Below are 13,906 nucleotides of genomic sequence, written 5' to 3'. Positions count from 1 at the left end.
TCACATCTCCTCCAGATTATCCTCCCCTCAGATCTGCAAGCTGCTCTGTGGCACAAGAGGATTATCCTGCCTCGGGGCAGCAGGCGATACAATCTCAAGCTCGGGATCCCCATTAACGTTGCAGGGGCTTTCTTCAAGATTATATTTGCCAATTGCTTGTTATTCTGGCTGCTGTTTTGTTGTTATTAGGAGGAATTGAAAGGTCAAAGCCGTGGTGCCTTTGATGACCTATGTTAATTATTTGTGTCTTGTGTCTGCAAAGCAAATGCATTCTGCAGTCAGTGGTGACTATTAATGAGAGGGAGGAATGTCAGATTTAACTTCAGTGACAATAGTTTTAAAGCCATCTCAGTAAGCAGTTTAGTAGTTCAACGATGTTTCTTTCATACAAACTCAGGCAGACATCTGGGATCAGCAAGGTTCCTATTCAGCCTGGAACAGCCTGGAGGAGCCTTGGATTTGATTTCAGTGTGTTTCTCCCTTTTGCAGCCTTCCTTCCTTCCTTCCTTCCTTCCTTCCTTCCTTCCTTCCTTCCTTCCTTCCTTCCTTCCTTCCTTCCTTCCTTCCTTCCTTCCTTCCTTCCTTCCTTCCTTCCTTCCTTCCTTCCTTCCTTCCTTCCTTCCTTCCTTCCTTCCTTCCTTCCAGCTTCATGTTTTCAGGTACCATATTCAAAACCTGTCCACTGCCATAAATTCACATTGACCTCAATATTTTAGATTTTTAAAATTATTATAAAGGACTGAGAACCAATTTTCAGTGTGCAAAGTTTTGTTTTTTTTTTACATGAAAAATGTAAACATGTTTGGATCCCCAGATTTGTCTTATGGAGAGAAACCACAGTTACTGTTTGCAGAAATATTTTTCAACACAGTTATCACATTGCTCACTTTGCCAAGTGCATTGACCCGTATTAATGACTTGGAAGAGTCGGCTCAGAAAGGGCCTTTGGTTGTTGATGTGCCCATTCCTCACGTGAGGACCGGTGAGGCTATAAAGACTTAGCAGACAAAGGAAGTTGTCAACACCTGATACCCCTTCTGTGGTTTGACTTTACAGAGTTCAGGGCTGGTGGGGTGATGGATGGTGTCAGGTTATTGTCTCCTGTCCTGTTACCTTAGAGTCTTTGTGAACCAATACTCGGATGAAAACCTGTATCCTTTTCTTTTATGTCTTTTAATCGCCTGTCTGATTTAGTCCAGTTCAGCCCGGATGGATGACAGCTGGGTGTGTATAGCGTGAAAAAATAAATCAATCCAGGTTGTGTGTGCCCTTTACATGTCTTGCCTGCCTTCACATTTGCAGCTGCATAACATAGCAATAATTTGTAAGTCAAGAAGAGTAATCACTGCTACCATAACTAATCTACTGCTTTCCTAACAGCCCGCTGTCTAAGTTAAGAAACCACTAATGAAAGCTCGTAGCGTCAAGTGACCTCGAACCTTTGTGACTTACAGTAGTTGACAAACAGTTTCTGTGTGAAATCATATATAGATCAGAAGACTTTATAATGCATCATATTTCACATTAATGTACATACAAATATCAGTTAAGATGCATCCCTTAAAAAGAATACATACTTCTTCATGGTTTTGACATTACAACCATTAACTTCTGTTCATTTGTGCTGGATAACTAATTGGGAGTTTTTATCTGGCCCCCTCTACTCTGATACATCTAAATAGAATCCATTGCAACTAATGTAATGTAGAAAAAAAATTAATTAGCAAATGGAATCCACCTTTTGTAAGAGAACAAGCAGCATCGAGAGGACCAAAGAATACAGCAGAGGGGTAAGAAGCCCGTGGGCAAAAAGATTTATGGAAAAGTGGGAATTTGAATACCTTTCTTCTATGATCCCAGAAGGATGCAGCAAAGATATGGAAGAACGTGCTTTGGTTAGAGTAGACCAATACTTTGAGGTCTATATGCAAAACACTATGTGTGCTGGAAAACTAGCACTGCATCATCAAGGTAACATATGGTGCTGGCAGAATCATGCTGTGTTCATCAAAAGGATTTTCCAAAAGAAATAAACTTTGTTGAAGCGCTGGGCCTCCTCTCTGAAGGCCGACTCATTATTATAAGACATCAGACTCCCAACAGTGGAGTCATCAGCAAACTTGACTGTGGTGTTGGTGGAGTGAATGGAGGTTCAGTGGAGGTGGAGTCAATGGAGGTGGAGTGAATGGAGGTTGTGAGTGAATACTGACTAGAGAATGGGACTGAGGACACACCCTGGGGTGTTTAGGATGAGAGTTGATGATATGCGTTTATCCATCCATACGGTCTGTGGTCGGTTCTGGAGGAAATCCAGAATCCCCATGCACAGTGAACTGCCCTAGCAGTAATGCATACTGCCAGGCCATTGATGACAGTATGCATTACTTTGGGTTCATCAGTCCCATAAAGTCTCAATAAACTTTGTCACATTGTATCATTTTAAAATGAGAAAATGTACAGTTGGTGTACTTTTTTTTTTGCAAGGTACTATATTCCCAATGCAATGGAAGCAAGCAGGAACATGCCCCTCCTTCAATCATTCTGTCTGTGACTCATACAAGTTCCCCATGTGTGTCTGTGGGTCTAACAAAGAAAATCCTTCGGTTTTTGAGGCCTTAAAGAAGATCACAATATGCCACCTACTTTAACAACAGGAGTCTCCTTTCCACCAAAAAGGCAGCACACGGTTTTCCTCTGAGTCATAGCATTCAGATACGGCTCACATTCATGCTGAGTTACTGAGCGAGTTCATGGCCCGCTCATTTATTTCTTTTCATTTCAGGTGAATGTTGATGACACCATTGAAATGCTACCAAAATCAAGAAGAGCTCTTACCATTCAAGAGATTGCTGCTTTAGCACGGTCTTCTCTGCATGGTAAGTGCAATGGCTCATAACAGCTTGTAATAGTACAATGAAATGTTCTCTGCATGTACATATTGGACCTGCTTTAGGATAACCCCTCGTATGCGTCCTGCAGGTATTTCACAGGTGGTCAAGGACCATGTGACAAAGCCTACAGCCATGGCGCAGGGCAGAGTAGCCCATTTGATAGAGTGGAAAGGATGGTGCAAGCCTATGGACACGCCAGCAGCCTCGGAGTCAGACTTCAACTCTTATTCTGATCTCACTGAGGGAGAGCAAGAGGCCCGCTTTGCTGCTGGTAAGATAGCCTGTTTATTATTTTGTGGATTTTTTTTGTGCTCAGCTCTGAATCATGAGCTATCAGACTGTATGAAAGAATAATTTAAAAACATGTTTTTTTGGTGACTGTATTAATCCTGAGGTTGTTCTAACAATTATATGGGACTATGGGGTAACCACTTCCCTGATTCACATGTTTGATAAAGATGTACCTCTCTACATTATCTGAAAGAAGAAATCATGTCTTTGTCATGTTACATGTAGAAATGAGTGTAAACTGAGTATTATCTGATTGGCCAGGCCACATATAAGACTGTTGTTGGATCTCAGCCAGATTCACATCTCAACAAAGTCAACCACAATATTAAAGAGGCATCGGGGTGACTTTGTAGTATTGATTGAAACACATGGATGACACGTGTAAAAATGTACTTCTGCTGCATTCTAATGTCCTGATCAGTAAATGCTTCTTAATAGTATCAGTTTGAAATCATTTTTTATTATTTTCTCACACACCCTATGCCTGGGAGCAGATGCTACGGCATAGTGTTCTACAGCTAGATTTAAGGAAAATAATCCAAATAATTTATTTACTAAATTAAGTTAGGATCATGAGTGTCTTAGCAGTGTTGTTCAGTGTAGGAACAAGTTGGCAACAAGCAGGAACCAGGGTTGAAGAGCTTCCCTCTGTCCCGGTGTTTGAGACAGTCTATGGTAGTCTTCAGTCAGCTGGGAGGACTGGTCAGTAGCTCCCAGCCTGGGGAATTGCCACATCTGATCAGGACCTGCAAAAGAGCCCTGGCAGGAAGAGGTGTCACCACATTTAATTAATATTTTTTTCTTTGTATTGTGTTGTTTTCTGTCCAGGACATAACACAAACCAATTTTTGTAGAATTATTCATACTAACCAAATGTGTGCAGACCAATGTGCAGACTTTAACTCTTCACTAACTTATTCCAAGTTGGTAAAATTTGGGGGCCTGTCCAGGATCAGAATCCAGTGCACTTACCAACAGTGCATCACAGCTTACACCAAAAATGAATTGGATGAAAATGGTTTGTTTAGCATACAACCTGACATTGTTATAGTTGGTTCACATATAAAATGTTGCCGTTTCAAAATTAAACGTCAAAAATGTTCATTGTCTGTGCACTACCTGGGATAAAATGAGAATTTACTTCTCATTGTTCATTGCAGTCATAGAAAGATAGGAAGTGCTGGAGGCATTGTTCTGTGAACTTCTATGAGTATAAGTCCTATGATGCAGGACTTAAAAGAAACGTGAAAAATTTTGGAATTTCTAAGTTTCTAGTTTGCTCTCGCTCTCGAATGTTGAGGGTTAGAGTTGAAAAAAATGGGAAAGTGAAATGTCAAATTAAATATGAATAATTTCAAATGTTACATAACATACAGAAATATGCATGATATGTATATATTGGGGGTTGTTTTTTTTCTGCTACACATGCTAGTGTACATTAACCTTGCCTGCAAAATGAATTCTTGCTGTATTTGTGCGTTTACAAACACACGAGAATCCATCTTGTACTGTTCCCGCTTCAACTGTTTGTGACCGAACCAAAAACGACTCTGGCCAATCACGTTGCAGTATTGAGGTTTAAGGCGGACATACCAGCTGTGACAAAAGCAAGTGCAGCCGAGCCCACAGCCGAACCAAAATAAACATATCAGCGCAGGAGGACGCACGCGTAGCTGCTGCTATCGCATCTGTTTTGTAAGAATCCACAATTTCATCTTTGAAAGAAGAACAGTCTTGACCAGCATAACGTGTTGTGGTTTCTCATGACATTTGCTGCTTAAGTTTCAGTCTGATACCTTTGGTAGGTGGGCACTAGGTGTCACTTCACCCAGTCAGCTCGGGGAGTTCTGCTGAATTTCCCCCTTTACCCAAACGGACTGAATGGGAGCAGGCCCAGATTGATAACGTGCAGAGTGTTACACATCAACACTAATTTAGCTGGCCAGGTTAGGCCTACGTGTTTAACAGCCAAAACAAATGTTGCCACCAATCAGTTTCTTAAATGGAAATTCCCCCCCCCCTCAGTTGTGGGATAGGGATAAACATGCCTTGCACACATTTTCTGTAGAGAATGGCTTTAAATGTGTTTTTGCCCCAACTCTCCCATCTCAAACTCTCTCATCTCAAACCTCAAACATAAACTGTTTGAGGTTTGTTCATCTCTGAAAGCATTCTCTTTCAGTCCGTCTGTCCTCTCTCTATTAAGACTCATCTCATCTCTGACTTTCTTTCAATCCCTTTTGCCCCTTTTGTTCATCATCTCATCTCTTTGCTCTTCTACCTACACTGCTCCCCCTTTTAATGCTCCTCTTTGCCCTCTGTAACACCTCTTTTTCCGTCGTGTTCACTTTCTATCTGCTCTCTATCCATTCTTTTGCTCTGTCCCTGCAATGCAGACTCTCAAGGTTAATTTGCACAGAAAGGTTTTGCCCCTGGCTACTGCCACCGTGACTGAGCAATTTTCCTCTATGCCTTCTCTGTTCTGGTTCCTTGTGCTTTACTCTTTAAGATATGATAATTTACAGGACGTCTCTGCTCTTTTAGACCCCCACCCCCCTCCAACACGTTTATCAAATATTATTCCTCTCTCACAGATGCAGCAGCATTTATTGCCATGCTGGTACAGATGTATAAAAGGTGTAATCTCAACATGAAAAGTTAAGGAAAATCCAACCTTTGACTTGACTGCTTTCATTCAGTGGGGAAAACAAATCCCATCTTCAGATAATTGTTTAACACAATAACTGATGGCACCATGGTTAGCACAGCTGCTATCAGTACATCATCCTTTATTCCAATAGGACAGAATTTGGATGTACTATGGTTTTCGTTAATGACATTTCCCACTCTTTGACCATTCCTTGTTGCACAATCTCTCCAGACAACCCTGAGTCATGGATCCTCTTTTATGGTATCCTCTCTCCCCCACCTTACAGGGTTTTATATGGTTTATGTCTAGGGACAGTGAGAGGAAGCAAAATCTTGTATGTATATATATATATATATATATATATACATACATATATATATATATATATATATATATATATACATATATATATATATATATATATATATATATATATATATATATATATATATATATATATATATATATATATACATATAATGCAAATATTTCTGAACTGATTTGATTTTAGTTTTTCTCCCATTACTTTACTGATGAAAGATCCAGTGAGGATACATTTTCAGTTTTCTGGCATAAGCTTTGAATTTTCATCTAAAATATCCTGGTTACTAAAAGACTTAATTATTGTGTACACTCTACCAAGGTTTCTGGACCCTTGAAGAGAAACAGGCCCACAGCATCACAGATCCTCCACCTTACTTAACATTTGGCATGGGGCGCTTGTCCACATATTAATTCTTCTCTTACCAACCTTTGGAGTGTTTTGTTGGCAAACATACCCAGTCGTAGTCACATCTGATCAAAAAACACAGTTCTATTTAAAAAACCCACATGCTTACCTTGATGCTGGGTTGACAGAAAATATGTTTGTTGGCATCAGAACCAAACAACCAGATGGCATATAGAGAGTTGTTCTTGGCATTTGTAATAAATCACTCTTTGCTGCAGTTAACAGTGAGCTTTTCTTTTTTTTTTCCCTCCGTTATCCTTTTTCATTGTGCCAGGTGGGAAGATAAGTATGGGTCACCTTCCAGCCTATGGTCACCAGGCGTTAAAGTAAAAGGTACTCTCCCTAAGTCTGGTCAACATTAAAAAAATAATAAAGGAGAAATTTAAGCAATTTAGCAGTTGCCTGTATTTTAAAGAAATTGTTATTGCTGGTTCTGATCCAGCAAATAACACAGCATGAACGAACAAAGGGCAACTTGTAATAGCCACAATTTAATGAAAAAACTTGCAATACAATATTAAACTGACCTGGGACACATCATTCAACAGGAAAACTTTCTAATACAGTTTTTTGTGTGAAATGATACTGCTGCAGTTAAAGAGGAATTTCTTTTAAGGGCGCGTCACCTGGGATGCCAATAACTGTGGTCGGCATCATACAGTCATTTGAACCAGCCACCCAGTGCATTTGAAATACTTAGATGAGTGTCTTGGTTGTGCAGAAAATTACACCAGTGCTCATTTCCTAGTGTTATGTACAGTGGCATCTCGTCACTTTGCATCACCAGTGGCGCCTGCTTCATTAGGTTGCTGCCAATTGTGCTGACTCTTATTTATTTTGTCAAGTTTCATTCCACTGATGGTGTGACTCTGAGTGAATGTTAGAGTACAACTTGTAGAATAAAGTCAGCATGTGCAAAAGTGTGATAAGCAAGTGTTTGGTGTGTGTGTGTGTGTGTGTGTGTGTGTGTGTGTGTGTGTGTGTGTGTGTGTGTGTGTGTGTGTGTGTGTGTGTGTGTGTGTGTGTGTGAGAGAGAGCGATAGAGAGTGGCCCAGAACACACTGCTGTACTGTTTGTGAGTATCTGTGTGTAGGAGGTATCCAGGGAACTGGATGTGTAGGTGGTGGTGGTGTTCTGTTGAAACACTGAGGTCTGCAAACACAAACATACTTCTACTCTTCTTCAGTGTGCATGAATGAAGAGATGAATGAAAGAGACAGAGACGCAGTGACTGACATCACCAGCCAAGGAGCGGTATTATGGAGCCGTTTACTGCTTGTAAACAAAGATGGCTGTGCATGCAGCGTGGCAACAGACGTTAGGTGGCTAGAGGAGGCTTGTCAAGAAATGCCAGCGCCTAAACGTAGCTTAACAAACAGCAAGCGGCCTCCAGATCCGTGTACAGCTACTGAATGGGAGGATAGTGTTAGCAAGTGGCTGAATATTCAGTGACTGGATGTTTACACATACTTGATGGAAAATCTAGCTTGTAAATCAGAGAAGCTATGCCAAACAAATCTTTTAAGATGTTTGACTAGGTCATTTGTGGACATGTGCAGGAGGTAAGAAGACATATGTCCTTATTTGTTTCATAAACCCTGAAATCCTGCCCAGCCTACGGTGTATAAGGCCTGATTTTGTCAAAAGCAGCAATGAGGATTTGAATATGAGGAAGTGATACATATTACCTTTTGCATCATTTGCATCATCATTTTGTCATGATCCTCTGTGTTTTGTGCCTTCCTCAGTTCCCTGCCTTTGATTCTTCCTCCTGGTGTTTAGTGTTTCATTGATTGTTTTCTCCTGTTTGCCATGTAGTTGATTATTTCCCTGTTGTATTCAAGTTCTGGGTTTCTGGTTCTTCCTTGCTGGATTATCTCCATTACCCTTGGTTCCTTTGTTCCTCTGTTCTATGATTGCTGTCTGGTTCCTGGATTTCCCCCCATTGAGGGGTGACAGTGGCGAGTTAGGGAGTTTGTCCAGTAAGTGCCGAGTTACTGATCCGATTCCCCGCTGCGACCGTCTCAGTTGTTGTGTCCTTGGGCAAGTCACTTCATTCCCAGACAGGACACTACATAAAAAAAAAAAAATCATAAATTATTTAATAAGGTTAATTTGTAGATCTAAACAAGTTTATATATTGAGCAATAAATATGTTATATAGAAAACTTAAGAGATTTTATTAATAAACTAACATTTATTACTACATAAACACACAAATGTACTGAAAATAGGCACCGTTAAGTATCGGTTTCGATTCCCAGATACCGGGTATCGGTACCTGTATCAGTTCAAATGTGAAAGGTACCCATACCTAGTAACAATATGATTCAAAGTGCTATACATGAACAAAGAAAAAAAAGAAAACATTACAAGAAAAACTTTACAGAGACAAAGGGAAAACATTCCAGAGGAAATACAGTAGAATGGTAGCAGCAGGTTAAGCTATAAGACAAGCTGGACTACAAGTGTCAACATTAACATTTATAGGCAACTCTAAACAAATAGGTTTCTAAACTTGATTTAAAAGAACTCGGGCTTTCAGCACAGTTACAGTTCTCTGGAAGATTGTTCCTGATTAGTGGAGCATAAGAACTAAATGCTGCTTCTCCATGTTTGGTTCTGGTTCTGCATATGCAGAGTAGGTTTGAGTCAGAAGATCTTAGTGGTCTGGAGTTAGTGGTTGATACACTGGGCATGGTCTGGTCTTCTAGAACATGGTAAATAAATGCTGAATAAACTAACTGAATGCTAGTTAACAAACTGCTGCCCTTAAAATCGATAGAACGATCACAAAGCTCACTATTCCCACTCCAACTCACTATGGAGGCATACAAGATAGCAGAGCTATTGACGTCAGTTTCTCTGGGTGAAGTCACAATATCTTTTGAGTCAGTATCAATACTGATTCACAATTCAAATGCAGTACACTCGTTCAACATGAGGAGGGCACCGCATAGACAATTTTAGACCCAAAAGCAGAATTTCGACAAATGAGCAGTAAATTGTCAAAATAATGACCAGGACATGTAGACAGCACTATAAGACACCCAATGCATAAAGTTTGTTAGCAAAACATAAACGTCCATTTGGGGGTTAGTTCTTCTTTAAGGACATCAGGGTCAGTGTTTTGGAGAGGCCATCACAAAACCTTTATCTTTTTTTTTTAATAGTGTCCTATCTGGCAATGTGGCAATAAGAATTGTTGTCTTAATGCTAAAAACAGCCCAACAGATTTTACTTTCACAAGTGGAGCAGTACCGCTTTCGCCATAGTGCTCCGCTTGATTTATCCATGTAAATAGCTTTATTATAATTTATACAGGGAATATTACGTGTTATATGGACACTACCATAAGAAAGTAGAAGAGAGAAAGAAAGGAAAAAGGAAAAAAGGAGAAAAGGTGAAAGAAGGAGATAAAAGGGAGAGAATGATAAAACACCAGTCTGCTTCTTCACCTGCAACCAGAGATGTAAAAAGAACAGCACAATCAGTAGATACAGTATTACAGATAAAATAAAGTAGCGCCTTGATACCATCAATGTAGTATATGTAGTATTATTTAATACGACATGTATAACGTGACAGCTCAAGATAATAATAGGGGCTTTCTGTATGGAAGTGTGTCTGTAAATACCAGGATCCAAGCACCTGTAGGTGTTTGTGATAGTGTGCTTATGTATGTAAAGTTTATCCATAAGAAAAATAAAAAAAAAAACACCTTTTTCTTAAGCCTAGGGCAAATTTGTGGGAAGAGCTGAAAAGGCATGTCCAAGCAAGATGGCATACAAGTCAGGGATAATGCCTGCCGAGCTTATCCATTATCAGAAACTAATGAAGCACGCGGAGGTGTGAACCGTCCGACGGTTGCTTCTGGGTATTGTTATGTGGGTCAGTGATATTAAAGTGAATGGTTGCGGCTGGTGAACGGTCACCTTCTTCCTCTTCTCTGCACATGATGAAGATTCTTTCAAAGGAGAACTAAAGGGGAGCCTGCGCAGCTCCAACTGTGGGAGGATGTGCTGGTGAGAGAAGGGTTCAGGGCCCAGCTACAGTGACAGATGAATGGGAGCATCGATCTCTACCTGTGGGAGATGTCGCATGAATACTGAGCGTTGAGCAGTAGGGACTACTCAGAGGGAGACATGAAGAGATGAAGACCGAAGAGAAGAACATCAAAATGAGAAGTGAACAACAGGGCTGAGAGACTGCTGGGAAGGGAAAAAGAGAGAACACGAGGAACCAGGAGAGCGAGGTGATCCAACAGAGAATCTTACTGAGAGAGACGACAGGAACAAAGGCGTGACAGGGAGGAGAACGGAGACGAATACAGAGCAGGTGGGCGAAGAGGTGGGAGGAAGGAGGGGGAGCAGAGTGACACCAAGGAAACAAGGAATCTGAGCTTAAGGTCTGAGGGAGGTCCTCTGAGTGGAGGGCCCCCAGACCTTGAACGCAGATCTTAAAGCTCATTGGTTATGTTTAACACATTAAACATATACTCACAAACATGCCTCCTCTCTTGGCCTTTCACTGCCGTTACATGCTTGAGGGTGTAAGGCGTAAATGTGTGCCCCTCACTGCAGCTGGTGATTTGGTGATGGATGCTCATACGCTGAAACTCCCCATCATCACGCTGATGGATTTGGCAGCCATGGACCACCACCAGTTTAGGTTACAGAGGTTCCCCAAGAACAAAAGTAAAGAGCTGATGTGTTTGAGCTGCTCTTTGGAACTGATGTTTGATATTCAGATGAAGTCCCACCACGCTGGTACTAGGATTTTTGACATGGATGTCCCGATCTGGACTTTTCTGTCCCCAGCACAGGTCCAAGTCATCTCAGAATAAGCATTCACTGATACCCAGTGATACTTCACTATCACTGATACCCAGACCCAGGCTGGTACTTCTTAGAGCTCTGTGCTGTGTATAAGTGTAAAACCTCTGTAGCTTTCATATGCAGTAAAATATCAATATATTTCATCAGGAGTCTTCATTAAACATGTGATTGTTGTCCACTTAACTCTTTTACCAGTATTGACTTCTTCAGACAGACAAGTATTTCGTCCCAATGGTTTCTACAGCCCAGTCTGGTGTTTCTTAACATGTATCTAGCTACAGTCCATAATGACCTGGTGTTCCCATGCGAGGCAGTGAACTAAAGTGCTAGGCTCATGTTTATCATGTTTACTCTCTATTTTTCTATAATTTGTGGGTAAATTCGACCTATGAGGTATCCCAGTTCCAGCTATCATCTATGTGGCTAAGCTGTCCTTCTTCAGTTGATGGTTTTATGCGTCATAAAATGTGATGACCAGCGTTTCAGCTCCTCTCTGTGCCGCTCTTCCACATTTAGCCATCGGTCTCGGCTAAATGTTTCATAATGTGATCTGAATTATCTAATAATAGTATCCGGTACATGCTTACTTTAAAGGGGACATGTTGCGAAGTAATAAATTGTGCTGACACTCCAATCAAAACTATGGTCACTGGTGCATAGGCTGTGTGATGTTTTGGACTTTAACATGTTGCTCAGCAGGGTTTGGTGAGTCCTTCGAGCCACCAGTCTCAGAGGAAATACGCTCAGGATCAGAAAATGATGTCTGGCTGGTGTTTTTAAAAACTCGGAACATTTTGTGATGAAATTGTGTAAACTTTTAACAAAGGGAATTTATTTCAATAAAAAAGAGTAACAAATAAGAAGAGAGCAGACATTATATTTCCAGTCTTAGGGAACAAGTTGTCCAACAATGTTTTTCTCCACAATAAAAAACTGTCAATGTGTCGCCTTTTTGTAGATTTGTTGAAACGCTGCGGAGTTGTGGGGGTAAGTCAGTGTGTTTTGCCCTCCTTCCTTACGCTCCACCTTTTGAGTTTGTGTTTTCTGTGACTTTACTCTGTTTTCTAGAGAAGTCTCAAGAGTTGAGCCTTTCTTTACGTCAGTCAGAAACACATAAGCGTTGCGTGCTCCACTAAACTTTCCCTCACGGCCTTTGGAGAGACACAGAAGCAGCCTCCTCTTCTCCTCTGTACCTCCTCCACCTCACTGCCCCCCCCCCCCCCCTCTGCACCATTAGCAGTGGTGAACACAGCTTAACAGCGAGCGACATTTATCCGGAGCGCGCCCGGCCCCGTGACGGCTGGGGAACGGCGGCCGTAATGGGAATGCTGTCTGTGTCCACTCTAATGCTGCGCTGTGCACCGCTCCCCACGCACATCTGTCAGTCAGCAGGCAGCTGCACTGACGCCCAGGCACAATGCAGCCTCCTTGTTACCATGCCAACCGTGTAATTGCTCGCGAGTTCATGTGTGCAATTTGGGTGTCTGCAGGTGTGGCGGAGCAGTTTGCCATCGCCGAGGCTAAGCTGAGGGCCTGGTCCTCTGTGGACGGCGACGAGTCCAATGATGACTCATACGATGAAGACTTCCTGCCTGCCAGCGAGCCCGCCACACAGAGCACAGGTACACACACACACACACACACACACACACACACACACACACACACACACACACACACACACACACACACACACACACACACACACACACACACACACACACAGCAGCCAAATCACACCTCATTGATTTATAGCTAAATTAGACACCCTCTCCCATTGCCATCTCTCTTTTCTCCCCCCCCCCCTCCCTCCCTCTCTTTGTCTTTCATTGTCCCAGTGCCCCAGTTTTCATCCTCTCCTGACATTTTTTTCTGTTTGTCTGCGCAATTTGATACCCCTCCTGCAAGTTTAATATCATTTCCTCTGCTGCAGAGGCAGCATCTGCGTATAAGGATTGTGTGTTAGTGGGTTACACAGGCACTCAGCAGCGTGTGCACCAAAGCTTTCATCCTCATTACACACATCCACCAACACACCGCGCCGCAGCTAACAGCATTCACATTCACCGGTAGCTTCTTACCTCCCGGCAGAGCATATTTAGCGAGATTCCACGCACGCAGACATCCAGACTCTAAAAACCATCTTTGTTTAGTTTACAGCTCATTTCAGCGTGGCAGTATTTTCCTGATTGGAATAAAATGTATGTGCATTGATCAGTTTTATAGGCTTTTTACTATTTCAGGGTTTATGGATGCTTTTGCAAGGCACAGCATCTTTATACTTGTTTGTTTTGACTGTAAGATTTTCATCTAAATGGAATCTGCTGGTGAGTCTCAAGATGCAAAGAAAACAAAGGAGCATTCATCAACAAGCTGCTCTCTGCGGCACCTAATGCTAAAAGTTTCCTCTGGGAGCACATTAATATGCAAAAACATTGTTAGTTATTGCAACGTCCCCACAAAAAAAGTATTATTTCTGATTCCCTATTACTCTTCTATTGTTGTT

General features: G+C 41.6%; 1 protein-coding gene across 3 annotated transcripts in view; it reads left to right on the top strand.

Moving 5' to 3' along the window:
• The window catches only part of LOC105926735 (protein FAM131A), a 30,919-nt gene that overhangs the window by 11,224 nt on the left and 5,789 nt on the right, over positions 1–13,906 (top strand). For all 3 annotated transcript variants that reach the window (XM_012863169.3, XM_021316876.2, XM_012863168.3), the window contains exons 2-4: positions 2,783–2,876; positions 2,980–3,162; positions 12,891–13,022. In XM_012863169.3, the coding sequence (XP_012718623.2) occupies positions 2,807–2,876; positions 2,980–3,162; positions 12,891–13,022 (385 nt within the window). In that variant the 5' untranslated portion in view covers positions 2,783–2,806. The remainder of the gene's footprint in view (positions 1–2,782; positions 2,877–2,979; positions 3,163–12,890; positions 13,023–13,906) is intronic.

The sequence above is a fragment of the Fundulus heteroclitus genome, chromosome 18 (genome assembly GCF_011125445.2).
Source record: "Fundulus heteroclitus isolate FHET01 chromosome 18, MU-UCD_Fhet_4.1, whole genome shotgun sequence".
Classification (NCBI taxonomy): Eukaryota; Metazoa; Chordata; class Actinopteri; order Cyprinodontiformes; family Fundulidae; genus Fundulus; species Fundulus heteroclitus.
This window is presented reverse-complemented; position numbering and strand designations above follow the sequence as displayed.